We start from the raw sequence: 17243 nt of genomic DNA, 5'->3' as shown, positions 1-17243 counted from the left end.
TTTTGTCCACACATTAACTTGACCATAAACGGGTCCATAGAAGATTGCAGTCAGATCTTACCTGGGTGAGGAATAAAACAGCATCTGATCTTAGTTGTGAATTTTTGCATATTTATATCCAGTCTTGACTCTGAAAAATAGAATTTTATTCATAGGCCAGCCAGTAATAGCTATTAGCTATTCATTTTCATACTCTCCTCTAAGAAAGACTTGAATGCAATAGCCAACACATAAAAAGGTTTGAATAGCAGAAACACCAGATGCCTTTGGATGTCTAGTCAAACTCTACCTAAGAAAATATCCAGAGATGTGAGGGGTCACATTCACCACCCTTTTAGTATCTGAAAATGCTGCTGCCTTCTGTTGAAGAGATGTTAATTATATATATAAACATCTGGTGAATATTCAAAATCTGCATGCTGAAATTTTGCCTCTGCCCAAAGTGAGTGAAAAATAAGAAAAAATGTGTTTTGTGACATTTTCTACTCATTGCACTGAATATCTGGGTTTACTGTGTTAGATGTTTGTGCATGGTATAAGATATAGTAGCACTGTGACCTGAGTATGTGAAACACCTATTTTACATTTTCAGTTTGCTCTCTGTGTGAACATGTCTTTTATCTTTAACATCACACAAAGCTGGAAGCCATTACTGAATACATTTCTTGATAATTGAGCTGGTAAGAATGCCATTCAGTTCAGTAGTAGGTCAGGTTTGAATTGGTGAGGTTATGCATAAATAATCAGCTCAATTAGGAGAAACAACAGGTTCTTTGTCAGCTGATTTTCCCCCAACTATGAAATCAGTACAGTGACAGGTTAGTAAATAAAGTTCTTTATTTCTGTCATTATTATCCTCATTTCTAGAGCTTAATTTTGCATGTTAATTCAAATTCCATTCCAAATTAACGTTTTCAGGCTAATGTCCATGCCAACATTATTTGCTTGTTGAGATGAACAGGGACTGGTCGGCCTTCTTCCTTGCAGAAGTTGTGTATCCACACAAGCACTAGCTGCTAGAAATACAGAAGAATAATGAACATAGTATTTTAAGTTAAAGTGAGTTCATTTTCTGTAGCTGCATAATTACTGCAATCCACAATAGACTGGTCTGATAATGAGTTACACCCTTTCTCTTGGAGGGGGTTCCTGAATCTTGTCCTTTTTGTGCTGATTTTTTTCCCATGGTATCACTAGGCAGAGCTTCTGATTTTTGCTCTTGCTGGTCTTTGTTGGTGCTGACACAGGGAGATTCTAGGGATTTTTACAAGGAGCACTAATATAACCCCAGGGACACTGAAAGATTCCAGACCTTAGCATGGCTGCATTAATATAATAAAGTGTCTGCTTCTGCAGCTTGGCACCAATCAGTGATGGCCAATTTCATGAATTCAGAAAACAACTTACATGCCAGAGGATGTAACTATATGGCTGGCCTGGCCAGTCGGCTGAAATGCTAAAAAAACCCATAAAATCTCTTAGTGAAATAAATGTATGTACTGTAATTATTCCCATCATGAGTTCAACTCTGTGTTTCCAGTTTGTCACCACCCTTGAGACCTGTAGAGGTATTCTGCACGTACGATGGCTTTTTTAAGCTCTGTAAAGTCCAATATTTTTGTCACTGAATTTGACTTCAGAGCTTCCATTGATTTCAGCAATGATGGATTGTATCCAAGAATCTGCAATTGTATGTGGCCATGTGGTGTGACAAAGGTTCTGTTTTTTTTTTTTCTGTCAATGACTTTTTTTGCCTACAAGGTTTGTTCCTGTTCCCATTGGAGTCAGAGCGGAATGTTTGCCACTGACTTTAGCTGGAGATGAGGAGCTTACTCATCAGGACAATTTTGCAATGTACCATTCAGTTATTTGCAAGGATTCAACCTTCATCATGTTTATCAGAGCGTTAAAATGTTTGCTTGCCATGATTATGGTTAGTTGCATTGCAGAAAGGTAGCATATTTTAATCTGATTTTTCCCTGTAGATATTGATGAGTGTGAAGACAATCCTAACATCTGTGATGGAGGCCAGTGTACAAACATCCCAGGAGAATACAGGTGTCTTTGCTATGATGGATTCATGGCATCTGAAGACATGAAGACTTGCATAGGTAAGTGAAAGTACATATATTCCAATCTGTATTAACTAGGGAAAATTATTTAAGGCACTATTTCCAAGTAGGCAGACAATGATATTTGAAAAGTATTGCTCTTACACCCTAATTTTGGCCACCTGACCATAGGACCAGCCCCATTGCACAAGCTGTGTTTATCAAATGCAGATGTAATCGCTGTATATCCCTGTAGATTGGGATGCAAACATGATGATCTATAGCATCGTATCTTTGGGTCCTCTTCCAGTGAGGTTTTTATGCAGCTCAGATGAAAGAGTGCTTGCAGAAAGGAAGTGCTGGTGGATGATGCTGTGGAAAATTTCTAGCAAGATAAATCACCAGTGCTGATTTAAACTTGTCTCTAAGACAAAACTATGTGCAGGTGCTGTACCTTGGTACAACAAAGTCATGAAACAGTGTATCTCCAAAACCAAATTTTCACATTTAAATTAAAAATCTGGAGCGTATTTGAGGAGAAATGTTTGTACAAAACTAGATAATGTGTGCGTGCATATATAAATGTATATACACACACACATACATATACATAGAAAGCATCAGTAAATAGTCATAGTCATTCTTTGGATAATATGCTGAATCTTAGTCTCTATTTTTAATGTATGTTAATACAGATATGGTAGTATAGCAGTGTTAAACCAGATCTCGAAATGTACACTAGGTAAGGAATAACTAACCTAAGCAGTTTTTGCATACGTACACCCATTTTTGTACCAAAACATCGTATCTCAAGAGATTTTGCCAGTTACTTTCTAAGAATTTTGTTTAATAAATCTTAATTCATGGGTTTTTTAGATGTTAATGAGTGTGATCTGCATCCAAACATCTGTCTGAGTGGAACCTGTGAGAATACAAAAGGCTCATTTATCTGTCATTGTGATATGGGATATTCAGGCAAGAAAGGCACAACTGGTTGCACAGGTATGTTTTAAAGTTTAATTATTAACTTTTAGTTAAAATTGGTGAGTCTGCATGCCCTTTTTTCTAGTGTTCAAAACCTCCCCTCACTGTGCTTCTTTTCGCTTACTTGTGCTAAATATTGTATCTCTTATCCAAATTTGCTGAGCTTGTGTTCTGCTGAACTTCAGTGGCACAGCATTCAGCCTGATGCTGCTTCTGCTGAAATGAGTGACAAAATGTTCACTGGGAACAAAATTGGGCTTATTACTGCATTGTTGTTGGTGTAAGAGAACAGAAAATGCCATTGCCTGTAACTTGACAGACTCCTGAGAACCTCAGTGCATTTGGATTAGTTAATTGTATACTATGCGTGCAAATAACAGGTATCTGTTCCAAGCATTATTTTGGCAAACACAAATGGCTTGAAATATGTGCTAAAATGTATTTTCAGTTTTTGCAAAGTGGCAACAATACAGCTACTCAACTAAATTATATCAGCAAAATCAGAATTTGCATTCTTTCATGTATTGCCAGCAAACAGAAACGAGATTCAAATATACAGGCTCCGAGGGCATGATATTAATAATCCTAGTGCTGGTGTCTCAAGCCAAGGTGTTGAGAGTCTTAGGCTTTGCCCAAATATGAATGCAAACATATGTTTAATATAATTTTTAATGTAGACTTAGGGTAAACACATTTCTGGCAATGTTTTTGAGACAAACTTTTATTCTTAGTCTGCTCTTATTGTACAGAGTTAATAATATACTTCTGTAAGTGCCCCAAATATATGAAGCTGGTTTTTTACAGCTCTCATAGAATAATCTGAGAGCTGGAGTTGTACTTTGCATATTGGACCATGGACGAATAGTTGTGCATTAGTAACAGCTGCCTTTAACTTACATATGAACTGATCTAAATCCAAGAAATCCCTAATTGTACCCTGTAGACCAACATTTCAATGTTCTTTGTTTCTGTGCTAAATTATATGAAGATCTTCAGTACTCTAGACCTGAAAACCCTCGTGCTGATCAGTTACACATGGTGCAGCTATCACTCCCACCATAAGGAGCAGTCCGGGAAGCTGAAGCAACTAGTAGAAGGCAAAAGACAGAGAAAGGTCATGGAGGCAGGGGAAGAATCTGAGGTATGGCTTCTGGGGCAGTGCCTGGAAATAGCCACCATTTTGGCATCATGTGATGCAGGGTAGTGGCAAATGTCCCAAGCAATGCTTTTTTGTTAACAGCGAGGCAAGGAAACCCCTCCCTCCTGGTCCCAGCCAAGCCCAGCCCTCTGGATGGATGCTGTCTACCATGTCGGCTCTTCCCACTGCCTCTCAAGTCTTTATCTTTCCCTCAGCTCATCCTCTGCTGCTTTTGGCTATATGCCAGCGTCCTAGGGAGGATGGCACTCACAGGAAAACCACTGAGACACCTTAATTACAACAGATGCTGTAGAGGGGCTCAGTAATTTGAAAGAGGCCAGTGGTCTAAGACAAAAATGTGAAGTATCAGTTATGCTTATACAGCTGAGATGGGACCATACTCAAATCACCAAAATCTTTTGGATTTAAATAAGAAAAGGGAGGAAGCAGAGCAGGAACTTTCTAGATTGGTTTCAAGCTGAAGAAACTGTGTGGATACAGGTCCCATTGTGACTACAGTATGCAGATTCTTACATTCTGGTTTTTAAAAAGTCTGATTTACTGGTGGAGACCTTTGAATTCCCTACCTCATGTTTGCACAGTATTAGAGCAGAGCTGAAGTTTCCAGGCTCAGGTACTGCAAACCATGAGAGCATCCTTCAAGACTTCTTCTGGAGGGACCTTGCCAACAGCACCTTGACCCCAGGATTCAATTCTAGTCTTACAGACAGATCAAAAGCATCCACAGTTTTTAGGAACTCACATGGAAAAAAATTACAAAAATGTGTACAACGCTTTGAATGGGAGGTTCTCTGTTTCATGAGAACAACTAAATAACATCCTCTGGGTTCCATTACAGTTTTGTCTAAATATTTCAGCTCCCTTGTCATTACTGATTGTTTCCATTTTAACAAATAAACATGGGTTTTTTTCCCCCAATCATTTAACAGTATTCAGAATCCACCCACTGACTTACATTCCCATCCCACACAGATGTTAGTTCCCCCCCTCCTTGGTTCTCAGTAAGAATGTGGACAGAGTTTAGTAACAAAAATATAATTTAAAAAAACTATGCAAAAATATACATTGTAGATGCAGGTTTCCTAGGCAAAGTGCTACAAATGGTTTAATTTCGATTCACAAGGCAAACTGTGGCAAGACTGACTTAGAGTGGTTCACTTTAGATTTTTCTAGGCAGGCAACGGTACATAGCCACTAGAGAGAAGATTGCAAAGTTTTCCCTATCCCAGTTCCAGATTGCCCAGCTTTATGACAAATATCTTGTCTCTGCTTTTTCTGTCAATAAAGTATACATGTACTTGTGCAGAGATGAAATCCTGTGTTGGCACTTGCATTTGTATTTTGTGATTCATCACCACTCTGGAGTATTGCCTGTAAATTTGCAATATTTCACTGTTGATGTAGGGCCTTAGATTTACTTGCTCTGATATTTTCACAGAGGAACAAATTCTTCTCTGACTCTCTCCCATCCTTCCTTGCCAGTTAACGGCTGTGTGCGCAGACCTCCTGTTTGCTCCTGGTGGAGCTGTGCTTGCACAGGCTTAGGGCACTCTTCACAAAGTCAAACTGAACGGGGGAACTTGGGGGCAGAAGTTGCCCGAGATGGTCATCAGATCAAAAATAAATGTGCTTTAAAAGTCAGCTGGATTTCTCCACAGCGGGCTCAGGGAGTTGGAGGACCGAGACCAGGCTCTGACTCTGCAAGGGCCATGCTGGTGCCACTTGGAGAAAGGCTAGTGGAAGATGTTCAGCTGTGGCCTTGGTGTGGGGTGTGAGGTTAGAGAGTTTAGTCTTGAACATTACTTGCTGTCATCCAGTAATGATGATGATAATGGATAAAGGAGTGAGTGCACACTGCATACTTGCATGGCTGACAATAACACAGTTATAAAGAGAAGGACACCTGATATGGTGAAAGGAAGAGGTGAGCCCTGTCATTTGCCCTCAGAAATAGGTCCATAATGTTTTGTGACTTGTATAATGTGCTTGCCTCTCTCCCCTGCCTTTGGCTTCTGGCCGTTAACAATACATTGTGTTTCAGTCTTGATGGCACAAGAGAGTTCTGGTATCAGTGAAACAAATACATTTCCCCTTATGAATCTGGGAGCTGGCTGTGTCAGGCCAAATACTAGAAGATAATAATATTAAGATGCTGCCCGCCAAATGGGGGTATTACAGAAGGAGCGTATTGTGAGTAGGCGTCTGTCCAGCAATAACATGCTGCCCCCTAGGCTGATGACGTAAGGATGGATAGCAGGCAAGAACTGAACTGCCCCCTGTGAAACTCCAAGAGGTGCTTATGGTGCAGTATGCTGAATAAAATCCAAGAGTGATTCCAAAAGAGAAAACAATTTTACAGGTATAGAGATCAGAATAGGGGAATTTTTCCATATATTTTTCTACTTGTGTAAGTGCTAAGTTGAAACTCACAGTCTTCTCCCTCTGCAAAACCTTCCCTTTTACCTACCTAATTACATGGGCAGCAACCCAGGAGGAGGAAATGCCTTGTGACTTCCACCAGACGACTGGCCCTGTGGGAATCGGGCCCAGGCTTGAAATACCAGTGAAACGTCAGTGCGATAAAATGCACAGATATGCAGAGAGCGCCAAAAAAATTAAAAAGTCAGAAAATGCTTAAGGGATTTGCATAATTCCTGACAAATAGTACAGATTTATAGGCAGAGTATGAATTAAATTCACACTTTGCTAAGAATCCTTATAGACTATTGAAGCCCCAATGAAACCTAACAGAAAACGTGAAAGGTACACAGAGTACCTTGAGGATTTCATGCCCTATGATGAACGCATGAATTTTCGTGGGTTAATGTTCACTCTCATTCTGTTCAAATGCAGAGGAATGACTCGGGTGTTTCCAGAGTATAGGTGAGAATACAGTGACTTCTACCCATGCTCCTCTTTGGCCGAGTTTAATGATCCACTTCCAGACTGCGTAGGGATGCACTGTGCAGATACTGGCTAGCTGTTTCTTTCCTTTGGTTGCCACGTTTGCAAGCATAGTGCCAACATGACAGGTATATATGACGTGTATTTTTGCTGCACATCCACAGCCCTAAAAATTTGTGCCTCTGTGATTAATGGGAGAGACGCTTTATTAATTGCCAAAGGCTTGAGAGAAAAAATATTTGTCCAGAGAAGAGAACTGAAGGAGCCAACAAAATAGGGTGACTGACAGTTTTTTTTCCCCAGAGTGCTTGGGATTGTTATGATGTCAGATCTGCATATTATTTATCGTGCGTATTCTCATCTGTTGTAGGCAGACAACTCCCTTAGTATTAATGGGAGTTGTGCAATTACAAAGCTGAGAACATGTGTGCAGCAGGACTGGGGCACAATGGGACCGGCTGAGGATGCAGTGTCAGTCTCAGATTGGAATGTCTTTATTTTCCTTGGCTTGTCACGACCTCATACTGGAGGCAGAAGAAGGTTGATATAAATCAGTGACTCACTGCTTTACACTCTAGTGAAAATCCTCCTGAAGTCAATGGGAATAGGCCATCATTGTGTGAAGCCCTGACTTGAGTAGTGTCTTCCTGTGTGCTCTTTGGGTCATGATACCTTTACTCAAACCGAGTAATGCCTTCATCTTCAAACAATTATACGAAAATAGTTGGAGTATTTGAAGAGTAGTACTGTTTGTACTGCCATGCAGACAGTACAGTCTGGACTCTTGCTCTTATTGAAGACATTTATGTTAATTTTTCCCCTACAGAGCTCAACTTCTCCTTTTTGTTTCGTTCTGTGAAGCCATAATTCAATACTTATGGCAACATAAATCCATATTAAGCTCCAGTATAAGCAGGCATAAATTCCATTGATTTCACTGCCCCATTTACACAGGACTGTGTTTGGTCTGAGATCTCTTTTGCCTTGGAAATAATGGCAATGCAATAAATTTAGGCTTATAACTCAGCTGTGCAATGAAAGGAGAGAATAGGGATTATAGCAAAACAACATCTGAGTTAAATGCAGATAGCTTTGAAAATAAGTAAAATCTAGGTTGAAGCCAGTGATGGTATTTTATATGCCTCAATCAGCTTTCATTTAAGTATCTGAAAATCTTTCCATGCATCAATGAAATAAGTCCTGCAATGTCCCTGTAAAGGTAGATGATATTAGAAAATATGTTTTGCATTCCATATTTGATCTTTACCCAGGCAAAAAGCATTGAAATCTATTGAAAATTTTTCCTGGAAAAAAGCTGAAAAGGATTTCAGTATTTTGTTCAAAGCAAGTGGAATGGCATTTCAGTGGATGATCTCTGAGAAAGTTGATCCCATCATAAATTCCCATGTTTGGTTATAGATTTGTGCTCGCAACTTTCATCCCGCAGAAGATTCCAAGCTTTTTAGTGTGTGTGTCAAACAGCTGACAGGGGAACAAGTGTCCAGTGCAAGGGCACCAGTGTCACAGTGCTGCTGTCCCACTGAGAGATGTTAATGGGGGCTCTCAGGTGCAAAGTGTCAGTGAGTCAGGGTGAGGTGGGATGGGATGGAGTCCACAGTCACTTTCTGTAGAGTTGAAAATTTGTTTTAGATTGCATTAAATTTGAGCCTGGGCATGACTTCATTGCGGTGTAGCTGTTGCATGCAAGTTTCTGTTTATGTTTGCTGGTGGTTTAAAAAAATTCTTGGCAGAAATATCTCCACTGATGATGTTTTTTGTGGTGTTTCGTTGTGCTCCGCAGGGTATAAGGAAGCATGTGATTGTTTGTATGTTTCAAAGCATCAAATAATCAAATACAGTGCAATCTTAATGTTAGCAGTGGTTTAACAGTTTGGGTTTTAAAATCATGTAAAGATTAAAATATAGAGTGTTTGCCTCAGCTTTTTTATGTTAATGTATACTGTAGCTGACCTCTCGAAATTCCTTCTGGTCTTTCCCTTCAGTCCAAGCCAAAATGAGTTTTTTTTTTTTCTGACTGCCCTTAAGATTTTTGACAGACACTAGTTTCTTGTTTAGGGTGATGTTATCTTCATATGAGTTTCTGCACATGCTAAAGGCAAATATGCTCTGAAATTATCTGCTTCTGACCCTTTTTTTTAAGTTTTAAAAAGTAAGTGTCCATTTGCATGTTTTCAAGCTTGTTAGTGCAGTCAACATTCATTAATAGTAGATTCCAGCTGCTAGATTTAGATCTACATCTAGACGTCAGCATTCAGATTATGGGAATACTCACGTCTGGGGTTTTGATTCAGAGCAATGCCTCATTTAGAAAGAAACCCAGAAAAGCAAGATTGGATGCAATTCCACTATACAGATTTTAAAAAAACAAACACAAAACCAACCAAACAAAAAAACCTCAAACCAACAGTGGGTAATTTCTGGACTTGAGTATTTAATTGTAGGATGACAGACGTATGTTGTCTGCTTCTCAGAGTCACGTGTAGCCTTTGTGAAAAAACAAAATATATGTACAGGGCATAGAGAAAGGACACAAAGCCTTTTGTCTAAACAAGGGTGGGCAGAAAAACCTAAGAAAGGTTATGAAGGAAATGGTTAAGATGGTACCTGGACACTTTCCCCAATGGCTCCACTCTCTTGTCCTCTTTAAAGAGCTGATTGTTTTTAGGTACAATGGTAGGGAAACTGAAGTCTGTGGTTTTGGGGCTGAGAACCCCAAAGGTTGTTACATGGTTGATGGCTGATGTTTTTTCTTAATCATCTTCTCGAGAGGGATCTGAGCTGGGGTTTTGTGTGTGGAATCATGCAGAGTTTGTAAGCTTGTTTTCCCTTTCCATCAGCTATTGTACAGAATGAGATGCTTTGGCTTACTGCAACAGCAAAGGCACCTGGGAGGGCTGAAAAAATTGATATAAATGTTAAGTGGTTTGATGTGAATTCTAGATAATTTAGATCCTGCATGGAAATAAAGCACGGTTAGAGAGAGCTCAGTTACAGAAAACACTGTAAAATCCATAGCTCAGATGTGTAAGAAAATTCCTGCCAGTTTTGTTTTAGTTACCAGAAGTAATTTCTGAAAACTTTGCCTTTGAGTTTACACATTCTCCAAGTACTTACATGGGGCATTAATATTGTTTTGTGACAAGGAAAATGGAGTTCAGTTTGGTTTTTTCGGTCTATACATTTTGACATTGCCAGAGAATGCCCGAGAATGCCCAAGAATGAAAATAAGGTGAAAATAGCAAGTACTGAAATAGAATGTGCTGGCACGAATGTGTATGTTGAAGATTGGATGACTTGCTGCCTGGTGTCTCCAAGGAAGCTGACTTTTTTCCACTGTGTTAGGTTTCCTGAGTTCTTAATAAACTGCATGCCTGATGAGCTTTGTGTCCATCAGCTGTCATGTTAAATACAGTGGTACAGCCCGTCCTCCACCTTCCACACAGTCTCTGGCAAAGCAGAACCTGGGTGCATTAACTGCCTAGGGATAATCCTAGGAGGAGTTTGCAGGTAGTGCCCAGCTGGTGTTCATCAGCATCCTTGCAGATACGGTGGGGGCTGTGGGAATGCTGCATTCCAGAAGTCCCTGGGCAGCAGAGTTGCCTCTGAGACCTTTTAGCAAACCATGCAGTGTAGAGCCACCCGAGTCCCTCTCTGCAGACTCCAGGATGGGCAGATGGGAAAGCTGTCTTCTTTTCCTCAGTCATGTTAAGGTATGGTCAAGATGCAAGCCAGTACATTGTAGCGGTATCTCTCTATTGTCAGGGAAGCACAGGTCTTCACACCAGCTCTTAGTCATCAAATTTGACCCACAACCTATTGCAAAGCTGCTTGACAAACATACATCCCAGGATGCTGAACACCTGCAGTGGTAATCTTTATGGATGCTAGTCCTCTTCTTCCCAAAGGCTGTGGCCTCACATTCTTTCTGAGCGCACCAGTTAGAAAAAGAAGGAAAAACTAAGTTACTGTTTTCCTCCTTGAATATAAAAGTTACCAGGCTTTGGAGCGAACTGCAGAAGTACTGCTTTATATGCCTATCTGTGGTGCGTTGACCCTGGCTGGACGCCAGGTGCCCACCAAAGCTGCTCTATCACTCCTCTCCTCAGCTGGACAGGGGAGAGAAAATATAACAAAAGGCTCATGGGTCGAGATAAGGACACAGAGGTCACTCAGCAATTACCGTCATGGGCAAAACAGACTCGACTTGGGGGAAAAAAATTAATTTAGTTTATTACCAGTCAAATCACAGTAGGATAATGAGACATAAACCCAAATCTTAAAAACAGCTTCTCCCCACCCCTCCCTTCTTCCCGGGCTTAACTTTACTCCCGATTTTCTCTACCTCCTCCCCCTAAGCGGTGCAGGGTGACGGGGAATGGGGGTTGCAGTCAGTTCATCACACATTATTTCTGCTGCTCCTTCCTCCTCAGGGGGAGGACCCCTCGCACTCTTCCTTTGCTCCAGCGTGGGGTCCCTCCCACAGGAGACAGTCCTCCACAAACTTCTCCAACGTGAGTCCTTCCCATGGGCTACAGTTCTTCACAAACTGCTCCAACATGGGTCCCTTCCACGGGGTGCATTCCTTCAGGAACAGACTGCTCCAGCATGGGTCCCCCAGAGGGTCACAAGTTCTGCCAGCAAACCTGCTCCAGCGTGGGCTCCTCTCTCCACGGGTCCACAGGTCCTGCCAGGAGCCTGCTCCAGCGCGGGCCTTCCCACGGGGTTACAGCCTCCTTTGGGCACATCCACCTGCTCCAGTGTGGGGTCCTCCATGGGCTGCAGGTGGATATCTGCTCCACCGTGGACCTCCATGGGCTGCAGGGGGACAGCCTGCCTCACCATGGTCTTCACCATGGGCTGCAGGGGAATCTCTGCTCCGGCGCCTGGAGCACCTCCTCCCCCTCCTTCTTCACTGACCTTGGTGTCTGCGGAGTTGTTCTTCTCACATATTCTCACTCCTCTCTCCGGCTGCAATTACTGCTGTGCGGTAACTTTTTCCCTTTCTTAAATATGTTATCACAGAGGTGCTACCACCATTGCTGATGGGCTCAGCCTTGGCCAGCAGCGGGTCCGTCTTGGAGCCAGCTGGCATTAACTTTATCAGACATAGGGGAAGCTTCTAGCAGCTTCTCACAGAAGCCACCCCTGTAGCCCCCTCGCTACCAAAACCTTGCCATGCAAATCCAATACACTATCAGAAAAGTAGATAGTAGCGCAGCACATTTGAAATATGCTACGTGCTTCTTAGCTTTTCTTTCTTGTGATTTTATTTCTCTTCTGCTTCATTTTTAAATGTCATGTTATAAAGAAATGCAGGCTTGCTTTCATGTTCACATTGTCTTTCTTGAGAAATTCCAGTATCAATTATCTGGATATGAGAAATTTTGATCCATGAGCTTTTCAAACATCTCTGTGTTTTTACAGATATCAATGAGTGTGAAATTGGAGCCCATAACTGCGATAGACATGCCATATGTACAAACACAGCAGGAAGTTTCAAATGTAGCTGCAGCCCTGGCTGGATTGGAAATGGTATCAAGTGCACAGGTGAGGGTCACATGCATTTGTATTTATTTGTAAGGTCAGATCAAAACTGGGTCCTAGCAATTCTGAAAGAAACAATACCACACCTACAAATTGAGAAGACAAATGGTTATCAAGCTTGTTAGGTCGATTTGACAAGATTTGTTGGAGGACAAATTCTCCGCCATGATAACTGTGAAATCAGCATTATCTCATATTTGGCTTGTGAGATGGTGAAAACAGACTGGACCATGGAGAGAGATGCTGTCTCCTTGAAGGCAGCTGATGGGAGGCAGTGAGAGGTCTCCTGGTGCTCCCCGTGAAAACAAGATACAGGTCTTAGTTTTGAGAGTGCCCTGCAGCTTCCTCATTCACAGTTACCTTGTCAGACTTCTTTGTTGGGCTGCAAATAAGCTGTGCCCACTTTCCCAGTCAGATGACCCCACATACGTGTGGGTTTTATTATGGAAGATTATTTAAAGTAGAGCTTCTGTGTGCCATACGCTATTTAAAGTTTGTATTTATTGTGTGTTTTTTTAACTAATGTTGCTTTTTTCCTTTTCTTTTTTTTTTTTTCCTTTTTTATTATTTTAAAGATCTGGATGAGTGCTCCAATGGAACCCACATGTGCAGCCCACATGCTGACTGCAAGAATACAATGGGTTCTTACCGCTGCCTGTGTAAAGAAGGTTATACTGGGGATGGCTTCACTTGTACAGGTGAGCTTTCCTAGGAAAGCATTGGATGACCTCCAGTGGTCCCTTGCAACCTAAGTTAGTCTATGATTCAATACACAAAAATAGCTTTTAAACATTTGAAATTATTCTCTAATATGTCATCTTCCTTTGTCTTCTACTTCACCTAAGTTGCCTTAACTTGAAAGAAATACTGTGTATTATACCTAGTCTAAAGCTGTCACTTTTTTCACTTGATAAAATGCAAGTTTTCATTGAGCTTTTCTTGTTAGTTGGAGTGGATGGCAAAATTATTAAAACAATGCTTGATCATATAATTTGGCTAGTTAGTAAACCAGTCCACTGGCTACCCACCTTAATATTTAAATAATAGGGCAGATGCATTAAAATTACTTCATAAAATTGCCTAAAAATGTTTGTTCTTTCCACAAGTGAGTGTGTGCTGTCTGCCCTCTTTACTGCATCATCCTGAGAGACGGTGTCAGGATGCAGTGTTGACATGTAGAATGATGGAAGTAGCTGCTTCTGAAACCTCATTTTATAAACTGTAAATGTGATAATAAAACATTGCTAGAGAGATGTTTCCCACCCACACTTCAGTCTTCTGCTTTGAAGAACAGATTAGCTCATGTAAGTTTAGTCATCAGGAGCCCTGCTATTACACTGAGGATATCAGTGTTGCTAATGATGCTACATGGAGGGTGACCCTGTTTGGAATAAAGCCATGCCATAGACAGCTGGTGGGCCAGGTTTTCAGCTGGTGCAAATCAGCGCTATCAACTACAGCAGGTTTTTATGGCATCTGAGAATCCGGCTCAGCAGGTTTAAGGCTGAATTTGAATCATTCCAAATTATAAATGGACCCTGGGATTCTGTTTAATTCTCTCCATATAATTTACTCTTGAATCTGACTCAGCTTCCTTAGTGGCCTTCATAACCCAGTGCTCTTTGTTAATTTCCCATATGATGATTTCCAGGAGTCTGTAAACTGCATCTTTCAAATGGAGTGCTTACAGAGTTTCTGCATTCAGTAGAACTTTTTTTTTTTAATTTGGATACTTTATTGTTCATGGATTCAAGAGGTGGGTGGGTCTCAAACTAGGGCACGCAAATGTTCTGTAAGCCCTCTGCCAAAGCATGCAGCATTCACCCTTGGTAGGTACTACCTTTGATTTGCCAGCCATGGACTTTTACAAGCTCACACTGACAGCCAGACTCTGTTGCAACAAGTAGAGTGTTTTTGTGATGTGTAAAATTTCAGCTAGAGAGTAAGGGCCACAATCTATCTGAAGGGCAGCATAGTCCAGTAGCAAGGCTGTTTTTCTCATCAGCTGTTAACCTGCAGTTTAATTTTGATCAAGTTATTTACACCTCAGTGCCACTTTTTGTCAGTGTTTTGTATATTTGGCATGGAGACCGCCTATTGCCATATGTTTGCTCATTGCACAGTAAACCTCTTTTTTCAATTGCTGCCTCTAGGCTTTGCTGTAATAGAAACAATAACTATAATAAAATACATGTGCTCATTCTGAGTCTAAATTTGACCCTGTGTACTGCCTCCAATTGTTATTAACTGTAGCTACTTTAGGAGTCTGTGCCTCTTTCTGATTTTCCTTTTGATTAGAAGCTGTATTTTCAACATGTCGGAAATATACCAAGCTGTTACATGTAATAGCCTCTGCCATAACTAGACTGTAGTTTCTTCTGCAAGTGTTCAGAGCTAATAGAATAATTAAAATCCTTGGAACACTGCATGCTTCAGCTGAAACAAATGTTGGTGAGAAAACCATGTTTACTGTAAACCTGCAATTTCTCTTCCTTTTACAGACCTCGATGAATGCTCAGAAAACTTGAATCTCTGTGAAAATGGGCAGTGCCTCAATGCCCCTGGAGGGTATCGCTGTGAATGTGATATGGGATTTTTGCCAAGTCCAGATGGGAAAGCATGTGAAGGTAATTCTCTGTAAGCTTTAAACAACACTCAACAAATTCTGCCTTAATAGTATTTTATGTTTGAAAAATTTTACAATTGGTTGCAGTTGTGGTTGTATTGAGAACTGCATGAAAAATGTCAATAGTAGTTGCTTCTTTTTAGTTTATACTTTTATTATGGGCCTCTAGGTGTTCATGAACCTATTGTATATAGAGAGAACAGCTTTTTCAAGCCTATCTTATGACATTATTTGTGGGTCTGATTGGTGATCCAAATGGTGCTGTCAACTGCAATTTCATTTTAGTCATTTGTACCCAGTTCTTCATTTTATTCATAACAGTTAAACAGAAAAAGTTGTTACTTTGCCTTGGTGTTTATGAAGCTGAAAAGCACTGATTTGGTAGCTAATACAGTGAACATGCTTTGAGGGCTTCTGTGAGGTGCAGAATTAAAGTTTGAAGCCTTGCAGAAAGTTTATACGACCACCAAAAAAAAAAAAAAATCCCGTGAGTATTTGTTCAGTTTTGAAAGTGAGTTGTCAGTTAACTGTTTACAACTCGTTCATAAGAGCTTTGCATATGCAAAGATTCACAAAAATCAAATAATAAACATGTTACCAACATGATTAAGGTCATATATTTGATTGTAACATTTGAAATCCTCAGTTGATATAACGCTGATCAGTTAAGTCAGTCAAGAAGAAGCAGCCATATCATCTGACATAGTAATAACTCATAGTAACTGGTATTTGATGGAGTTCATAAGTACATCACTATAAATAGGATTTTTTTTCCCCTGAAAAGTGTTCTGTGTATTTTTTTAGTAATCTACCAAGAGAAATAATTTATGAGTGAATTTTTGTGTAAACTAAAACAATATTAGGTTTCATAACGTTTCATGAAACAATTTACTTTCAAACCTTTTAGCTAACTTTAAATAGCTTATATAGAGCCTAGCTTCTGTTGCTAAAACAGACTTTCCTTGATATCTCAGATGTGCAGTATTTTAAGGTCCTTTGTAAACACATACTTTTTTATTGTATCAAATTGGTTGTTCTTTGAGCAGTGCATATCACATTCAGTAAATACTGAATCAGATGCAATGATTTGGACAAAAGGCACAAAAGTGAGCTCCGCTTGCCAAATTTGAGATCTGTCAAATGCAGAAACCTGAAGATAAGCGTCAAGTTCACCTTTAGGCACAAGCTTTTCCTTTGCTAATGTCCAGCTTTCTACAGATGACTGCTGATTTAGAATAAACTTCATTTTTTAAAGCATATCTCCTGCCATGTTTAATTTTGCTACTTGTCAGATTAGCCCACTAATAAGCTCAGATTGTTTCTGGCGTGGCTTCCAGAGACACTGGAAAGAGCCTTTTGCCCAAAACAAAGGTTATGGATTAGGTTCCTTAGGCTCCAAACATAAATCTTACATGTTGTTTTTTTCTGGTCTTACACGGTGTACAGAAGCAGTTGGCTTCCAGATCCATGTTTTCTGAACCTTTTTGCAGTTCTCTGTCTATATCTTAAAAAGATAAGGAAACCTCATATTTTTCCCCTCCTGTTCCTCTGTCAGATATTGATGAGTGCTCACTTCCTAACATCTGTGTCTACGGTACTTGTCATAACCTCCCTGGACTTTTCCGATGCGAGTGTGAAGTGGGCTACGAGTTGGACAGAAGTGGTGGTAACTGCACAGGTAAAGATGATTTTGAACAACATGCTTTTTAATTTTTTGTTAGTGTCATGGTCAGGTCCTTAGGAAATTCTTTTAAAAAGCTATACGAATCAGACTAGATACAGGAAAATGTAGACTTCCCTACTGTATAACACAAGATTCTCCTTCTTGCCTTTTCTACACTCCTCTTTCCCCTTCTTTGTCAACCTCTGATATCCCATTGGCTTAAGAGAAGAAGGGGAAAAACAGAGCAGAGAGACCCCCTCTGTCCACATCTCCCAGGTGGAAATGTATTGT

General features: G+C 40.4%; 1 protein-coding gene across 3 annotated transcripts in view; it reads left to right on the top strand.

Annotated features, from left to right (window-relative positions):
- The window catches only part of FBN1 (fibrillin 1), a 158986-nt gene that overhangs the window by 104158 nt on the left and 37585 nt on the right, over nucleotides 1-17243 (top strand). For 2 of the 3 annotated variants that reach the window (XM_050903660.1, XM_050903658.1), the window contains 6 exons: nucleotides 1986-2111; nucleotides 2928-3053; nucleotides 12544-12666; nucleotides 13239-13361; nucleotides 15165-15290; nucleotides 16845-16967. In XM_050903660.1, the coding sequence (XP_050759617.1) occupies nucleotides 1986-2111; nucleotides 2928-3053; nucleotides 12544-12666; nucleotides 13239-13361; nucleotides 15165-15290; nucleotides 16845-16967 (747 nt within the window). The remainder of the gene's footprint in view (nucleotides 1-1985; nucleotides 2112-2927; nucleotides 3054-12543; nucleotides 12667-13238; nucleotides 13362-15164; nucleotides 15291-16844; nucleotides 16968-17243) is intronic. The other variant, XM_050903659.1, reaches the window with a different exon arrangement.

The sequence above is a fragment of the Gymnogyps californianus genome, chromosome 11 (assembly GCF_018139145.2).
Source record: "Gymnogyps californianus isolate 813 chromosome 11, ASM1813914v2, whole genome shotgun sequence".
Lineage (NCBI taxonomy): Eukaryota > Metazoa > Chordata > Aves > Accipitriformes > Cathartidae > Gymnogyps > Gymnogyps californianus.
This window is presented reverse-complemented; position numbering and strand designations above follow the sequence as displayed.